The sequence below is a fragment of the Coffea eugenioides genome, chromosome 11 (genome assembly GCF_003713205.1).
Source record: "Coffea eugenioides isolate CCC68of chromosome 11, Ceug_1.0, whole genome shotgun sequence".
In the NCBI taxonomy this organism is placed as follows: domain Eukaryota; kingdom Viridiplantae; phylum Streptophyta; class Magnoliopsida; order Gentianales; family Rubiaceae; genus Coffea; species Coffea eugenioides.
In genome coordinates this window covers 11,079,745-11,098,775 of record NC_040045.1, presented here as the reverse complement: position 1 = coordinate 11,098,775, position 19,031 = coordinate 11,079,745, and the positions used below count along the sequence as shown (strand labels likewise).

Below are 19,031 nucleotides of genomic sequence, written 5' to 3'. Positions count from 1 at the left end.
TATATGTAGAAGCATTTTGTAAATCCTAATGGTTAGAGTTGCATAATTTTCAAGCCTTGGAACCTCCACACACAACATTCAAAGCCTGTTAAATTAGGAAAATGGGAAAAATGCACTTTTCATCCTCAAAATTTGGCCTGTTGATCAATTTCATCCTCAAAGTTTCACTCAAAACACATTTCATCCTCAAAGTTACGTAATTTTGGCCAATTAAGGACAATTGACGGGAAATGAAGAAATTGGCGTTAGACCCAACTGTAAACCCAACAAAAAATGAGTTAAACCGAATGGAGCTATTTTTTAAAGGAACAAAAATTGTTCCAACGGACGAAAAAACATTCTTCTCCTTCTTCCCTCTGCGCCTTTCTGCAACCCCAAAATTTTTTTCCCAAAAGCCAAACCTTACACCACCTTGAAGCAATCAAATACTACATTTCTATATTTTCATTTTCACATAAAGAGAGTTGAGAAGTGACTGAGGGGTTAGAGGGCTTCCAACCATGGAAGACGTGATAATGGAAGCCCTTCTATCTAATGAACGGGAAGCTCAGATTTTAGCTGCCAGAGAACTTGGTAAACTCGCAACCAAACTAAGACAGAAGTTACCAGAAAAAGGGATCATTTCTCGGCTCGTTATGATGCTTCGTACGCAAGATTATGAAGCCACTGAAGCGGCACTCTGCTCTACTTTGTCTAGCTTTTCACAGTGAAAGGTATTGTTTGCATCAGTTAAAATTTGCAGCTTTTGAAGTTGCATCCGAAGGCATTGGCTGTAGAATTGTTCCCCATCTAATTTTACTGTGATTTTGCAGAAACAAGATCCGAATTGCAAATTCTGGTGCCATACCAGTATTGCTGGAGATCATTCAATGCCAAAAAGAGTCATTGATTGACCTTGCAGCAGCAGCCCTCTTGGTTCTTCCTTCTTGCTCCGCTAACAAGCTAGCAATCGCAGCATCTGGGGCTATCCCGATCCTGGTTGGATCCCTAAATTCCCAATTGGCAGAAGAACGCGGTTTCCAAAATCTAAGCGTGCAGGCTAAGCTCGATATCATATTAACATTTCACAATCTCTCCACCTATCCTCAAATAATGCCATCTATTGTTTCTTCTAGTATGGTAAAAGTCATGCTTCAACTAATGTATTAGTTCGGAAAACAATCAGAGATGATTGAGAAGGCGAGGGCATTATTGGAGAAGATGGTTTCCTTGTCAGAGATTGCACTGAAGGAGGTTGCTGAGACTGCATCTCTTGTAATCCACTTTCTAGTGGAGGCCATCGAAGAAGGTACACCACTATGCAAAGAGCACGCTGCAGCTATGTTACTGGTCATGTGCCAAAGCTGTAGGGATAGATGCAAATCCAGAGATTGGCAAAAAATTTTGGGGTTGCAGAAAGACAGAGGGAAGAAGAAGAAGAATGTTGGTTTTCATCCGTTGCAACAATTTTTGTTCCGTTAAAAAATAGCTCCATTCGGTTTAATCTATTTTTTGTTGGGTTTACAATTGGGTCTAACGCCAATTTCTTCATTTCCCGTCAATTGTCTTTAATTGGCCAAAATTACGTAACTTTGAGGATGAAATGTGTTTTGGGTGAAACTTTGAGGATGAAATTGATCAACAGGCCAAACTTTGAGGATGAAAAGTGCATTTTTCCCTTAGGAAAATATATACTGATTGAACACATTATTGTGTTTATCGTTATGATAGAGTTGATTAAGCCAACATTGATATGTGTTTGGGTCAAATTCAGTTTTGTCTTAATTTGCTACTATAGAATTATATCGCACAATTTATATGACTCTCCTGATGTTGATTATATTATCAATGTTTAATTGTTATGTGTACCCACAAACTATCACTAGTGCTTTTTATTTTTAGCTTTCGATTGTAGCATTAAAGTATCTTACACCATCAGTTTGTAGCATATTGGTTATTTCAAATCTAACAAATTAGATAGATATTTTTTGCTTAAACAGACATAGTACCCATAAATGGATAAAAGTACTTCGATAAACAAAAGCAAATAAGGTGTGTTATAAAGGAAAAGCGATGGGTTGAATGGTTCAGAAGGAGGAAGTGTAAGTGAAAGGTCACAAATTCGAGACTTCCCACAGATTTTATAAAAAAAAAGAAAAATAATTAGGTTTGTTACAGTCGTTGCATTAAAAAACACTTAGAAAATTTAAATTGGCTTCAACTTATCGATGTGGACAATCATGTGTCACGAATTGATAATTTAGAGAGAAAAATGCATGGTTTAAAGGTGCATATTGCAATTAGCCCTAATATTCAACCTGTCATTTATATGGCTGTTATAAAATGCTGCACAAAACTGCACTAAAGGCTGTTAATCACGATGTATAGTCTTCATGGGAAATATATTAAATCAACTTGTCAAAAATAAATCGGCAACCAGGAGGGATATAAGATCCTTCTTCGGCCCGTGGGTTGGAGTCAAATCCCAACTCCTACTGTAAAAATAATCTACTGGTGTGCTAATGTACCCGTTTGGTATAGATGGGCCTTCTCTGTAGTCCGTTATACAATTTAATTGGATTCCCCATCTCCCTAGAGTAGGATGGAATAGATGTTGAGTGTGGGATTAGAAAATTAATGTCCTTTACGTAATCTGGTTTAGTGTTCTAGTACATTTTGTTAAGGTGCCAGAACCTATAGTGATCTCCCAATCCGCTCATCAACTTAACAGCCTTCTCATCTTTCCGCATTTCGAGTCCCAAAAGAAGCAATTTGAAAGCATTGAAACCAGGAACCATAGCTGCTAAAAACCCTCCTTGATTACCAGAACTGTCAAAAATCATAATAAATTAAATTAAACGCCATTTCTATTCTCAAGCAAATAAGAATGGCCTCTTTTTTTTTTTCCCTCTACTTTGTTAGTACGTAAATTTAAATTACCTGAACCTTGGCCAGCAAAGCGTGAAAACTAGCCCCATGCTAATATGCAAAAGCTTCCTGTAAGTATTCTAGAAAGGAAAATTCCAAAGAATAATAAGAAAACCGGTGGCTGTCAAACTACCAAAAATAAAATTTATAATGAAACCTACTCCCAAAATTGAATGAGTATAGTAGTGAGTAGGGTCGTCTCCTCAGGGAACTGGTAGATTTATTGTACAAAGATAATTTTTTTGATTTTAGGAAGGAAAAAGAAATAAATTAAGGATGTAGGGGTACTGAATTGCTAATTAGCAGAAATGTAGTAGCTAATGAATGTAATAAACAATTAATCAACACAACCTAGTCAAGGAATTAATTTCGGTACCGGTTCATGCAATTGATCATAGATACCACGAATAATTCACACGCTCGCAAATAAATTGGTTCTAGCAATTTAGCAACCGCCAAACTACCAATCTCTCCTTAATTTTACGGTAGTCCAGAGACTCTCTTAAACTACTCCCTTGTAAAATAGATAACCCCAGAGACGCTCGAAAGATTTAATCTATTCACAGCCTTAGGAATTAGAGAGACCTAATTCTAGTTAACAAACACACATGCGGGTTCATTTAAATTAGATTAACTCTTCCTACGACCCAGATTAGACTGCTTGTGAGGCAATGAAATTGTGCCGTTTACCACTAATTTAAGACAATCAAGTGATACGCACCCTTGTTCTAATTGGCAGTATACTATTCAGACAATTGAACAACTGGCCACATTGATCCAATAAATTCAAACAATAATAGGCTATTAAAATAAGGAGTAATTAAATACTCACGAATGCAGAATTTAAAACAATTAAAAGATCTCACAATTGTCCGTGCATCGGGTCTTGATTATTCCTCAACTAGATAAAGGAACCTAACCTTGCTTCAGAACGATGATGCAATTGAAAGATTTAATGTAATTTAGTTGATTGAAAAGAAGTAAAAAGCGGTACAGCTGCTGGTTTCTGATTCACGTTAAGAAGGGAAGAAAAAGATCCAATGACCAAAGATGCCAGACCCTAGTTTATTGTTGTTCTATTTAAAGTGTTTGTGCCGCCATCGAATTTTGCCAATCGAGAGTTTGTTTCCCTAAAGGATAGTTTCCTTATTTTCCTCCTTGAATTGTTGCCAAAGGTATTCTCTGAACACGCAGCTTCAAAACACGTCTCCCAAGAATAGCGGCTGCTTGCAGGGATAAGTCTCGCGGTACGTCTTTTGGACGTAACTCTGCGGTCTCTGATGTGGGCACGCTCTGGAATGAATAGTCTTTTGGAATTTGGCCTCTTTTTATCACTTTTAACACCAATCGCCTGCAACTAACACAAATATCAATTATGAGTAGAAACCCATCACTTTGCATAATAAGTGGTCAAAATTGAGACCAAATACCATCAAATAAAATGCACAATTATCTCATTATCAAATCCCCCAACACCAAGACAATGCTTGTCCTCAAGCATTTCAAAGTTCAGAGATACAAGTACAGCTACACACACGTAGCAATCCAACATGCGAGCACAAGTGTCCTATCCTCCTAACAATGTCATCAAATTCAGAAATTGCAAGACTTAACCCTCTCTTATAGAATGGTATATGACTACTTATCACACCGATATGAAACACAAAGGGTCACTCTCACCACACAATAAAATGATGTTACCATATGTTTGCTAATATATCACATCGCCACCACCAAAATCAAATTTAATGTAAAAATCAAAGGGTTTTGATGCGGGTTGTAATGGGGCTCAAGCATGGGTTGGATCAAATAGGTAATTTAAGCTTGTTATGTCAAAGGAATACCACTGACCCGCTGCATGAATCCCAGTTTCCTTCTTCAATTCGATGATCTTTTCAAAGCATACCCATAAGTTTCCCAAGAAATTAGCAAGTGCAAACACAACCAAGGGGTTCACCCCACTATCTCAACATCACACATATTGATAATAGCACGTCGTAACTCTTTTTTTCCTTTTTTCTTTGTTTTCTTTTTTATTTTTTTATTTTTTTTCTTTTCTCCTCTTTTTTGTCTTTCTTGGTGTGCTCCTCTTCTTCTCTTTCTCCCCCTTCTTTCCTTTGTTTTCTTTTTGGTTTTTTCAAATACGCACAACTACATGGGAATATAGACACACTCGCTAACTTCAATCATCCTTTTTCATCACAATTTGAAATCGTCATGCACTGAAATCAAGGCATTCCTTTGACACGGGGTAAAAATGAAAAGGGTTCAAATACAATGGGTTTAAGGGTGACCAAATGAGCTATTAAATAAAGAAAAGATCTAGATCCAACCATGGTCAACTAGAGGAGATATAATTAGGGTCGGTCTTTAGAAAGTCCAAAATGGTTAACCTAAGTGCCCTTATCATTTTAATGCATCAAATTCAAGAATGTGGTCTTGATATGCATAACAAAGGAAGTTCTAGAACAATTAAATTATGTGTGGTATCACTCAATGAAAGAAAATAGAGTAGTTATCAATTCAATGCTCATTGGCTCAACAGCTCACAAAATGGTTACTAATCGCCAAGTCTTGCAAAATTCATCATTCAATTCCGTTATCAAGAAGACAAGACATTTAACCTACATAATGTCACTACTCATGCTTGTAGAGTAATTACAATCATCATCATAGCATCAAATTCTAGCAATTTTCAACTACTCCCCCTACACCTGAGGCCTACTTTGTCCTCAATGTAGCAAAAAAAAAAAAACAGAAACCAAGTAGAAAGGAGCTAGAATTGCCCTGAATGCTAAAAGGACGCCACGAAAGCACTATATGGGAAGAGGATGAGGCGGCTGAAATCCAACATGGGCAAAGAAGGCTGCTAGATTTTGTGTTGAATAGAAGAATGGAGTTGCAAGGCTGTGAGACGGTCATCCAGATGATCAACTTGTTCACCCAACCCGTGAAGGGCATCCGCTAAGGCGCGGAACTAAAAATTTCCAAGTACACCGGATGCAGAGGGGATGGACGTTGAGGGAGTGTGGGCAGCAATGGCGAGCAGCGGCGGCCTGGGCGGCGGTGCTTGGTGGCAGCGGATGGCCGTGGGTTGTGTTGCATCGCGTGGTAGCGACGGCGGTCCGTGGTTGAGAAGCGTTACCACACTTAAGAAGCGTAAGTCGGCTGCCCATTCTTTGTAACAGCACCCATTAAATTTTTCGTGAAACGTGGGCACGCCTTGGAAGTCACAATCTTCTGCATAACACCAATAAAGCACTGGGAATGAGACATAATAAAAATAATAATAATAGTAAATAAAAAAATATATAAAAATGAAAGATAGTAATAACGAAGAGTTTAGTCCTTAGGTTGCCTCCCAAGCAGCGCCTCTCTTTAATGTTTTTGGCTAGACATTGCCCTGTTTATTTACAGAGGATAAAATCTTGTGGCTTGTTTCAATACTTCATTCTCTGTATAGTCCTGATAACCCTCGTAAATAGAGTAATTATTGAGCACATGAGGTACGATTTTTCATGGATTTGTAGATGGCACCAAACAAGCAAGTAATGACCTTAATTCTTCACTCACTCCTCCATCACGAGCACGTATTGGTTCGAGATATTTTGCCATCATGACTCTTAACTTATTCCTGTCATAAAATTCAAAATCTTCTGGTATAATAAAGTCAATCTCACTATCAGGAATTAAAGAATAAGAGTCAGGAGAATATTGATTAATGAATGGAGGAGATGTCACCGCATTTGAAGATTGTTCACTGGATTCATTCATTTGAACAATTTGATATTGGGGTTCCATTTCTTGTACTTCAATTCTCTTTTCAACTGCATCTTTAGATTCTTCTTCTTGAGACTCTTGCAGTTCCATGTCATTTGTCAGGATAATTGTATTCTCATCTTCTTTAAGATCGATGTTGATCTATGAGGGAAATTCTTCATAAATTGGAGAAATCAATTTGGTCATTGTAGATGCCAATTCACGCCTTCCATCTTCCATCCTTTTAATCATCCTTTGTGTCTTCTGTTGAAATTGATATGTGTTAGTAGCTATTAATTCAACCATTTCTTCAAAAGACATACCTGACATGGATGATGGCTGTTGCTGTTGATATTGATGTTGAAAATCGATTGGCTCTGGCGTATAATTAAAGTTGGAGTTGTCCCACCATCCTTGATCATATCCGTTTGAATAAGGGACATACCACATTTGATATTGAGGTGAAAAATCTCCAAAAGTGTCGATTGGAGCACTCAGGCCATTTTGAAATGTGCGGTATATGTCGGTTGAATGATCTGAGGCAAAATAACTTTCACAATTTGCAACAACCAATTGATCATTAGAAAGAGCATAAGTCTCATAACCCATTTTAGAAATAAAATCCAGTTCATCACCAAAATAAAGAAGATTAGCAGCCATAAACTAGTTAAAAAAATAAGAGGAAAAATAGACATGAAAATAAGATGAAATAAAAAAGAAACAAATTAATCAGGCACCAGGTCCCCGGCAACGGTGCCAAAATTTGGTGGCTGTCAAACTATCAAAATAAAATTTATAATGAGACCTACTCCCAAAACTGAATGAGTATAGTAGTGAGTAGGGTCGTCTCTTCAGAGAACTGGTAGATTTATTGTACACAGATAATTTGGGGGAGGAAGGAAAAAGAAATAAATTAAAGATGTAGGGGTACTGAATTGCTAATTAGCAGAAATGTAGTACCTAACGAATGTAATAAACAATTAATCAACACAACCTAGTCAAGGAATTAATTTCAGCACTGGTTCATGCAATTGATCATAGATACCACGAATAATTCACACGCTCGCAAAAAAATTGGTTCTAACAATTTAGCAACTGCCAAACTACCAATCTCTCCTTAATTTTACGGTAGTCCAGAGACGCTTTTAAACTACTCCCTTGTAAAATAGATAACCCCAGAGACGCTCGAAGGATTTAATCTATTCACAACCTTAGGAATTAGAGAGATCCAATTCTAGTTAACAAACATACATACGGGTTCATTTAAACTAGATTAACTATTTCTACGACCCAGATTAGACTGCTTGCGAGGCAATGAAATTGTGCCATTTACCACTAATTTAAGACAATCAAGTGATACGCACCCTTGTCCTAATTGGCAGTATACTATTCAGACAATTGAATAACTAACCACATTAATCCAATAAATCCAAACAATAATAAGCTATTAAAACAAGGAATAATTAAATACTCACGAATGCGGAATTTAAAACAATTAAAAGATCTCACAATTGTCCGTGCACCGGGCCTTGATTATTCCTCAATTAGATAAAGGAACCTAGCCTTGCCTCAGAACGATGATGCAATTGAAAGATTTAATGGAATTTAGTTGATTGAAAAGAAGTAAAAAGCAGTACAGCCACTGGTCTCTGATTCATGTTAAGAAGGGAAGAAAAAGATCCAACGACCAAAGATGCCAGACCCTTGTCTATTGCTGTCCTATTTAAAGTGTTTGCGCCGCCACCGAATTTTGCCAATTGAGAGTTTGTTTCCCTGAAGGATAGCTTCCTTATTTTCCTCCTTGAGTTGTTGCCAATGGTATTCTCTGAAGATGTTTCCTAATCCCACGCAGCTTCAAAACACGTCTCCTAAGAATAGCAGCAGCTTCCAGGGATAAGTCCCGCGGTCCGTCTTTTGGACGTAACTCTGCGGTCTCTGACATAGGCACGCTCTGGAACGAATAATCTTCTGAAATTTGACCTTTTTTCACCAGTTTTGACACCAATCGCCTGTAACTGACACAAATATCAATTATGAGCAGAAGCCCATTACTTTGCATAATAAGTGACCAAAATTGAGACCAAATACCATCAAATAAAATGCACAATTATTTCACTACCAAAACACAAAAGAAATTTCCTTTGCTCTTTTCTCTTTTTCTCAATACAAAAGTAGTGCTTTAAAATGGCCCTTTCTTTATAAACTTTTGATACATTATAACCTTTTAATCAGTTTAAAAATCTTTAATGTTCAATGATTGAAAGTATGGCATGGATTTTCGTTTGTGAACTTAAGGCTTAGATTCTTGCCATTTCAATTCCTCCTCCTTCGCAACTCTTTTCAAAAATTAAAAATAAAAGGATTGCAATGCCTTGCGTACCTGATCAAGAAGCCCCCTACTGTAAATCATTGTCCAGAATGGAGTGGTATAGAGGAGAATACAACGGGTCAATGCAGTTGCAACAGCATCTCCAACAATTGGGTGCTCTCTAAACATCTTGAAAGCCACCATGGCTGTGCTCATATTCATGGAAATTCTTGGACGTCTTTGATATATTCATGAAAGTATAGCTGAATTTATAACAGACACCTACCGGGCGAAGTAAAGAGTTGGCCATATGAACAGGGAAGTTGAGGTTGAGTGGCTTGGTGGCCGCCCCATATGAGTGAAGAATTGACCGTACGCTTATCCTTTTTTATTTTTTTAATGAAAAACCCTACAAATTAAAAGGCAATGGCTGCCTAAAAATTGTTGAGTTTCTCTCCTTTTTTTCTCCCGAAATCATGAAAATTAGAAGAATGATTGAGTCAATGATTCAAAGAAAATATACTAGGGAGGACAGTTCAGTTGGGTGGTAAGATGAAAGGGCTTGTAAATAGGAGTCAAACTAAGACCTCCACTTACCAAAAAATAGATTCAAAAAAAAGAAAAGAAAATATACTATTAGCTTTTAGGGATAATTTGGAAACCTTTCCTTAGAATTCTCATAATACACCTAGACCCCTGAGATTTCCAAAATCTTACCTATTTCCCTGGTTAGTTTGATAAGAGAACATGGCCCAATTAAAGGTTACAAATTGACAATAGTGTACTTGCAATCTTAATTAGCTAATTAACCATAAAGCCCAAATATTTTCAACCAAAATATCTAATATTATGAAAGTCAAATTGAACACTCTTATCATATTATAAAAATTAGAGATTTATCATACTTTAGAAGATGTAGATCCATATATTTTAACACTAAACCGACCAATTCCAAAAATATTTTTTTAGCAAATATACTTTAAATTGTATTCAAAACAAAATAATCTTTTGATACATGTAGTTTCCATATAGCCTACACTTATGAAAAAAAAGAAAGTTATAACTCACTCAATAGTAAAAAGATTAATCTACAAATAATCTCTCAGAAAAACAATTAGAAACTACCTATACTATCGATTGGCTTATGTATCCTAGTGCCCCCGGAGCTCAACCCATCCCTCTGTTTTTCTTTTTATTTTTTTAAAAACCATGCAGGTTTTGTGTGATAGTTGAACTTTGAAGTATTATGACCCTCATCAATGGTGTGTACAATTGTGAATTTTAATGACGAAATTTGTGGTAATTGAGCAAATTACTTTAGTTTATAAAGTTGGAGGAAAATCATTTTTAGGGTTATTATCACTTTACCTCCTTAAACTATATCACTACTATCAGTTTACCCCCTAACGTTATCTTTTAGTCACTTTACCTCTATAAGTAATTCAACTCAATATGTTAAGAAATTTTGGACAAAAATACCCTTTTATTTTATAGCATTACTACATTGTTATTATCACTTTATTTATTTAGATTATAGTGATACAATCACTTTAGTTCCTAACATTATTTGCTAGGCATTTTACCTCATCGTTAATCTAACTAGTATGGTCAAAAAATTTTAAATATATTTACCCTTTTTTATATATAATTAAAAATAAAAAATTTAGAATGGTTATTCTTCTTTTTTTTTTTTTACTTTAAGAGATCGAAAAACATAAAATAAATGATTTTCTCAAATTTCTTTTTTTCACATTTATTAATACTAGGAAAAGAAAAAGAGATAAGGAAAGAAGAGACGAAAAGTTAGATTTTGCAAAAAAAAAAAAAATTTAAAAAAGTCTAACATTATCGTATTACTTTAAGGTTGTCGAGATTAGAATTGGAATTTGGTGGTAAACAAAAAAGTGAAATAATTTTAAAATAATAAAAGTATTTAATTCTTTTTTATTTGTAATTTTTAAAAAAAGAATTGAGCTCCCTCTCCCCCTCCCCCTCTCCATTTTTCTATTTTTTTCAATATTAATAAAATTGCCAAGAGGAAAGAAATTAATATTTTGACTTTTTTCTTGATACTAAAAAGGAGAAGAGTCACTATAAATTTTTTATTATGCAAAGAGGAGGGTATTTTCTTCTAAAGTTTTTTAAGTTGTTAAGTTGGTTTAATGGTAGGATAAATTGTTTAAAAAATAACTCTATAGGGCAAATTGATAATGAAACTATATTTTATGGAAGTAAAGTGATAATAATTTTAAGGGTTAAAAATGTCTTTTCACTTTAATTAACAAACTCCGTTAAGTTTGACCGTTAGTCTTGGGGGTAAAGTGACTAAAAGATAACATTAAAGGGAAAATTGATAGTAACACCAAACGTTAAGGGGTTCAAGTGATAATAACCCATCATTTTTATCGTCAAACATAATTTTATGGGTTAATCACATTTTTCCCCTTAAAGAATAGCCCATTTCTCAGTTTACCCCATAACCTTTAATTTTGCGCACTTAACCCCCTTTAGGACAAAATTGCCCTTGCATTATTTTGACTTTTCATTTACTTTGTTTTCCTTTCTTTTATTTCTTTTTCTCTTTCTTCTTTATTTAATTCTTCCTCTTTCCCACAAAAATCTTCACCTTAATGATTGAAATTAAAAAAGATGAATTGCAGAGATCTATCTTCTCCTTAAATGATTAAAAAAAAATATTCAAATCACTTTCCTAAAATACAATTTTTTTAGCCTTTCAATTCTTTCAATTTTAGATTTTCCTCTTTCCTTTCTAGTTTCTCATTTTATTCTCAAGAAAATATTATAAGATGAAATTGTAGCATTCTTAGAGTTCATGCTTTGCAACAATTTAGGAATTAGAGCAGTAGATCTTCTACACATTTTCGGATCATGCCATTCAAAATAATTGCAACCTTTTCCTCCATCACCCTTCACAACCAACATCATAAAGCTTTAGCACAAAGGTCAAATTCATCAACCAAAATAAAAAAACAGAGACAACCATTCCTTCTTGATGGCACAAGTGAAATTTCTTCTCCCAGAATTGTTGTCTATCCAAGATGCAACCATTATTGCTCGCTGCTTGCAGTCACAATTTTTCATTAGTTCCATGAGGACCTAAATTGAGAATAGAAGAAGCTCGAAGCAAAGTTCTGTCCAACTCTTACAACTTTCTGTCAAAATCAGCAATTTTTGTTCTCTGATTAGAAAGTGATTGAGGCTCCTAGGGTATGTTCTTGAGTTGGAAGAGGGAACATGAGGAAAGAAAGAAATAGAGGACATCGAAACCCTTATTTATTTTGTGATTTTTTCCACTAATCATTACTAACTGCTTGATTAGTGAATTTTAGCCTTTTATGTCTTTGTTTAATAAAAAAAAAACAAGAAAAAGCTGAAAATATTAAAAAATGGGTTTCAAAAATTAAAAAGTTGAAAAAATTTTGAGTATTGACTCATGGTCTCACGTGACTTGGTTCTAACTAAAATTGAAGAAATTTCATCAATTGTCCACTTTCGCGCAAAATTGAATAGATTGGGGACCAAAATTGATTTGCGCAATTGATCGGGGACTAGTTCTGCACATGGTCTATAGATTAGGGACCAAAATTACAATTCTCCCTTTCTTATTTGGTATATCCCTACATTACTTTTTCCAATTGGTATATTATCGTGATCATTGTTAGAATTGGGATCATGTTAATATGTATGAATATTACTTCTCAACACCAACTCCAGTATCCTTCATTCGGGGTTCCTTGACTTTGATTTAGTGACAGAATTTATGTGAGCCAAATAAGCCTCCAAAAATCATGGATGAAGATTCTGAGCACATGAAAGAAAATGCCCGTTCAATTATTTATGAATCATTGATGAAGAATTTTGCTTCACTTTCCAATTTAGTATTTAAGCTGTAAGCACATGGTCATTAATAAATTGGCTTATGATCGCCAGTAGAAATAACTAAATCTTACTATTTTATTTGAGTGGAAACTCATAAAGAATTGTTGGAGAGTCTCTACTTTATTTTTTTACATAAGTTTGGGTTTGTCTATTAAGTATCCATTGTTAAAATTTACTATTTTAAAATAAATGCCACTTAGTGGTATCCACAAACTTCCAACATGATAACTGCTAGTATTAAATTTTGGATCGTATCTTTAACAAGATATTTATGCATTGTTATTCCCATCATCCAAGAAAAATAAAAAAGCTTTAATTAAATTAGAGGTGGCAATTTGTCCCAAGTTCCAATAAAGGGACTTTGGGCGGAATGGGTATTGTAATTTGATATTGGGTTTAAAATGGAATATATCCCAATTGTACCCATTAATTGATGGGAAATGTTGGGAAATACTTGGGCACCCATTGAACCCAAATATCTTCCCAAAAAATTTTAAGGGAAAATCGTTCAAAACGTCCCTCACATTTTGTAAAATGACTTTTTTCATTCCTCACTTTTAAAAATGTACTTTTACGTCCCTTACAAATTCACATTAATCAAATTTGGTCCTTATTTAGGTTTCTGACTAATTTTTTGTTGGAATCCACCACGTGCCTTGCACGTGACCATTTTTGAAGGGCAAAATTGTCACATCAAAATTTACATCATCCAATCCATAGTCCTCACATTTCACAAAATGAATGTTTTTGTCCCTCATATTTCACAAAATGAATTTTTTCATCCCTCATATTTTACAAAATAAATCTTTTCATCCCTCATTATTCATGTGTACGAATAACTTTTTTTTAAACTAATGTATATATCCATTTGATCTCACATAAATAATACGAATAGCATGTAATATATTTCTATTTGATTTCTCTTGAACTCATGTGAAATTAAAATAGATATATACAGGGGTTTAAAAAAAATTATTAGTTTTTCACTCATTTTCATTTCTTTTACTTGAAAATTGAAAAAAAAGAAGACATTTAATTCTAAACATTATCAAGTGTTTATATCGAATTAAATTTAGACAGAAAAAATAAATAAAGGAAAAGTATGACAAAAAGAAGTAAGTAATTGACACTTTCAAATTTTAAAATAATCATAAGGCAAGAAATTCAATTGTTGGTTTTAAAAGTAGCGAATAAAAATTTCAAATTTAAACTGCAATTTGTAGCATGACTATAGAATTCAAATTAACACCTATTAATTAGATACTCTTATTAAACAACTCAATAAATGAATTATTACTAAAATAGAAAAGACTACAGATATTGAATAGATTCACATGGTGAAATCACATATATATATATAGGTTTAAAACAAAATTATTAGATTTAAACCCATGTATATATTGATCTGTTTAGGTGAAATCAAATAGAGATATATTACATATTATTTGTACTGTTTAGGTGAAATCAAATAGATATATATATGAATTAAAAAAAATATTCGTACACGTGGTCAATGAGAGATAAAAAAATTTATTTTGTGAAATGTGAGGGATGACAAAATTTATTTTGTGAAATGTAAGGGATGAAACAATTCATTTTGTGAAATGTAAGGGACTATAGATGGATTATGTAAATTTTGATTTGACAATTTTGCCCCTAATAAATAATCACATGCAAGACATGCGATGAATTCCGGTCAAAAACTAGTCGAAAACCTAGATAGGGATAAAATTTGATTAATGTAAATTTGTAAGGGACGTAAGAGTACACTTTTAAAAGTAAGGGACGAAAAAAGTTATTTTACAAAATGTGAGGAATATTTTGAATGATTTTCCCAAATTTTAAAATCCAAAAATTTTAAGCAAACTTGAATAGTCAGCACCCAATGAGCTCTGCCCAATCATTTGAAGATCAATCTATCCCCGCTATCATCCAATTATTATACTTGTTTGTGCTATTCTTTTCTTATCATATATCCCATCGTCAAACCATCTATATTTTCTTTTCCAATTGAAATGATCATTACACTCTGGCGGCTTTGCAGTTGACCAAAGTCTCTAAATTCTCCAAAGCAACTGCGACCGGAGACTACATATTCTGGATGGCTGGTTAAATCAAAGCCTCTCCTATCAATGAGCCTAAGCAGAGAAAAGCAATCGGCTCTTGCACATGGTCAAAAATTAGCACACGGCTTAGCATCAATTTAGTAATAATCAATAAGGAGACATATGCAACAATAATGCTGTCTTCCAATCTTTCAATACCATTGTCTAGAGCACTTGATCACTAATTGCAAGTAAATGCTCAAAGCACCGAAAGTGAAGAATGCCGCTAACCTATTAGACCTCTTAGATACAAAATTCATGACCTTTATGTACTAGAATTCAGATAAAACCTGCTGAGTTCAAAACAATAAATTAAAAAATGAACTTACAAAATCTTGACAAATTTTGCCAATGCAACTAGTTGACATGATTAGAAATGTCTATAATTCTGCTATTGTTTATCTGGGATGTAACTCAGTGATTGAAACATCATTGATAGACGGGTTTGGTGGTGACTTGGTGCTTGTAGATGTATCAGATACTGGTAAATCGTTAGGTGAGCTTTGTGTTCTACTACTACCAAAATATGCAGGCGGATTAGGTGCAGGCAACGTTATAGAGATACTGTTGAGCATGAGAACTACTGAAGCCATGGTTGGCCTTTGTTCAATTTCGTCTTGAATGCATAGCAAGCCAACATGGATGCTTTGAATAACTTCATTTCTTGAATATGCATCTCCGATTGTTGGATCTACCAATGCTAATGGTGTTCCATCCCTCCATTGTCTCCAAGCCTGCAACATATATTCCAAGTGATGATAGTGGAATAAATTGTCTCATTCAAATGTAGACAAGAGCTCTCCAATGAGAATTCCAAGAAAATGAGTTGTTTATTTTGCACTTACATAGCTTAGAAGGTCATCTCCTCCATGAGCTTGGTTGAACTGACTGTTTTTCTTGCCACTTAGAATTTCTAATATTAGAACACCAAAACTGAACACGTCTGATTTTACAGAGAACAAACCGTGCAATGCGTATTCAGGATCCATGTAACCACTACAAATTAGAGCCATTTGTAATACACTTCAGGATTCAGCAATTTGAAAATTTAAAACTGATGATGACAAAATGTAGAGAACGTAATTAAATATTAAAGTTTTAAAGATAGTGGGATGATTGTATTATTACAATCATATAACCATGTAGATAACAGGATGAGGGTGCAGAACTTACTATGTCCCTGCGATTTTACTTGTATTTCCTTCAGATTGATCAACTCCAAAGAGCCTTGCCATGCCAAAATCAGGGATCTTTGGATTCATATTTCTGTCTAGTAATACGTTACTGGCTTTAAGATCACGATGTATAATCCTAAGTCGAGAATCTTCATGAAGATAAAGAACTCCTCTTGCTATTCCTCCTATGATCTTGTATCGTCTTGACCAGTCCAACAATGGTTGCTTTTCTGGGTCTATACAATCATCAAAGATGGCAAGTCTTGTTAGTTTCTTTAACTACAAAAGTTAATTTCCAAAAAGACTCGACAATCAATTCCAAAATAAATCAAGGGTATTTGACTGGAACCTAACCAAAGAGAAAGTAGTCAAGACTTTTGTTGGTCACAAATTCATAGATGAGTATTCTTTCTTCTCCTTCCAAGCAGAAACCAAGTAGTCGGACGAGGTTTGTGTGTTGAAACCTAGCAACCAGGGCAATTTCGTTTTTAAATTCTTCTGTACCTTGAGCTGAGCTTCTTGATAGCCTTTTCACAGCTATTTCTTGTCCATTATGAAGTGTACCCTGATTGCAAATTAACAAAGTATAAGCAAAATTTTGATTTAGAATGATCAATATTCATAAATTTTCAGCATACTTGAAAATGGCTTAAATCTGATGTACCTTGTATACAGGACCAAATCCACCTCCACCAATTCTGTTTCCAATGGCAAAGTTGTTTGTGGCGGCTTGAATATCACAGAGGTTATACTGTAACGATTCTGCGGTTGAGATTGCACTTGCACCTGCAGCGAAAAATGGTACAAGCTTAGCGAAAATTAAATGAGTCGACCCTTTAAGATTAAGAATGATAAATGTGTTTACTGCAACTGTACTTCTTAGTCCTTATAATTTACCGGTTGTTTCGATAATGGCACCATGTGCCTTCTTGGATCTCCTTGCTATGCAGAAGCCCACGACCAATAGCACAATGGCAACGGAGATTGGGACAACAATTGCAACAATTGTATGTGTTGAGATTCTGCCCCCCTCTGGATAAATTGATAAAAAGTTCTTTAGCTTAAAAATCTGCTTTTAAAGTAAAGTAGGCAAGGATTTGACAAGTGAAATGTTCAGATCCATTTATTCTTTTAAAATCTTTAACAAATAAGACAGTTTAAATTCCCATACTGAATTCTGTCAAAATAACTGACCAATGGAGATTTTTGTGGTTTTCATAGTTATATCTAGAGAAAAAGATTCAGGATTTCTACTTCCACTGCCTCATTAAACGAGCAATTGGCTGCAAAAAAGTAATGAAATCTATACAATCCACATGAGAACTTGATGAGTGTAGTTGTTGACTACCAGGTGTGGCTCAATAGCTACAAGTGTGAAAGACTTGAATTACTAACTAATCCCCAATTAAGAGTTCAGATAAATTCATATCATTTTAGTAAGAAGTGGAACTTACCGTCACTACTAGTAGAATTGGAAGGAGGAGGTGGAAAAGGAGGAGGAGAAGGAGGACTCCATGCAGGCTCGGGTGCTCGGATTACAGAATTGTAAAACTTGTAGAGTTCATACCTAATATTGCAGCTTAAAGACGTAATTCTACAGCCCAGACTATTATTACAGTATGTGGGTATTTGAGTAATGGCGTTTCCAAGGCAATTCTCGCAGTCAAGACTGGAAAGATCTGGAGTACACTGTCCAAGGCCGTATAATCTCTGAAATGCGGCATAATCAGCTTCTTTCACAGCAAATTTCTTCCCTGACCGATCATTTGCAGCCTGACCTGCTATCTCTTTCAGCATATCACTTAAGACCTGGTTGAACTTGTCTGGATCAGTGGCATTCTGTGTATTCCACGCAGTGAGCATGATCCCCCAATCGGCCCTGGAGAACATGGACTCATTTGAATAACGCAACAAGCACTCGTCGTACCACACAAAAGCTGTCGTTTGATTCCAGCATGTCTTTAGAATATCCCCACGGGCGTTTGCTACACATCGTCCACAAGCATCGGATTCACATCACCTCGACAATCAAATAAGCCATAGACCATGTCCGAGGGGTCATGGCCAGCAGTAAAATTGTAGAAGCCATTCCTGCTTGCCAAAGAAGCATTTGAGGATAGAATGGAAAGGAGGAAATTCAAGTTGTCTGTATACATTCTGCCAACAGTGCTGTTAGGATTATATGCAGAATTTGCGCACCAAGGATCGGCATAAATCAGTCTCGTGTTGAAGCTAATCAAACAAATTAGCGGGAAACACGAAAATAATACACTTCTGTAGATCATTGTGATCAGAATCAAGCAGATGACCAAAAATAAACAGTTGAAAATTTTTGTATTCAGGCCTGCTTGATCATTGAGACAGAAATGTGAAATGCACTATATATGCAGAAGGTTATACACTTTCATATGCGAAAACAGGAATCAGGAAAATAACAAGAGTCTTTGTCGTTGGTATTGACGCGAGTGAAAAAGTGAGGACGACGCCACAATTCCATGCTTTATCTTTTATTGCACGATATTCTGCAGATTAAAACGGGACACTGGGATCCAGGTCAAGTCAACTGCCGTGTCCCTTCAAGCAAGCCAGTACAAGTATTCCTTAATGGATTTTCCAAAATTACCTGCTTGCCAGTACAAGTATTCCTTAGTGGATTTTCCAAAATTACCTAACTCCAAAGAAAATTCTACCTCCAGCATTGAAGTGGATAATAATGAATGGTAAAGACGAGTTATAATATTCCAATCATCAAAATGATTTGCAATGATATTAATTTTTTTTAAAAAAAAGACTTATTTCTCACAATTATTTGAAAATTAAAAAAGGACTCGACGTAGCATATTCACTAAGCGTTCTTAGCGTTTCTATTCTATAATT

General features: G+C 35.0%; 1 protein-coding gene and 1 pseudogene across 1 annotated transcript; one reads left to right on the top strand and one right to left on the bottom strand.

Moving 5' to 3' along the window:
• The first annotated feature begins 515 nt into the window (after window positions 1-515).
• LOC113751944 (U-box domain-containing protein 12-like) lies at window positions 516-1,461 on the top strand. The gene is made up of 3 exons (XM_027296089.1): window positions 516-706; window positions 813-978; window positions 1,150-1,461. Exons 1-3 carry the CDS (start codon window positions 516-518, stop codon window positions 1,459-1,461), a joined length of 669 nt encoding a protein of 222 aa, XP_027151890.1.
• A 13,916-nt stretch (window positions 1,462-15,377) lies between these two features.
• Window positions 15,378-18,387, bottom strand: LOC113753845 (annotated as a pseudogene).
• Window positions 18,388-19,031: the final 644 nt, after the last annotated feature.

Bases quoted from the DNA above. Each gene is read 5' to 3' on its own strand.
- LOC113751944 (XM_027296089.1), top strand. From the start codon at position 516: ATGGAAGCCCTTCTATCTAATGAACGGGAAGCTCAGATTTTAGCTGCC. The intron at 707-812 runs GTGAAAGGTATT...GTGATTTTGCAG, and splicing joins ACTTTGTCTAGCTTTTCACA to AAACAAGATCCGAATTGCAA. The intron at 979-1,149 runs GTTGGATCCCTA...CTAATGTATTAG, and splicing joins CTGGGGCTATCCCGATCCTG to TTCGGAAAACAATCAGAGAT.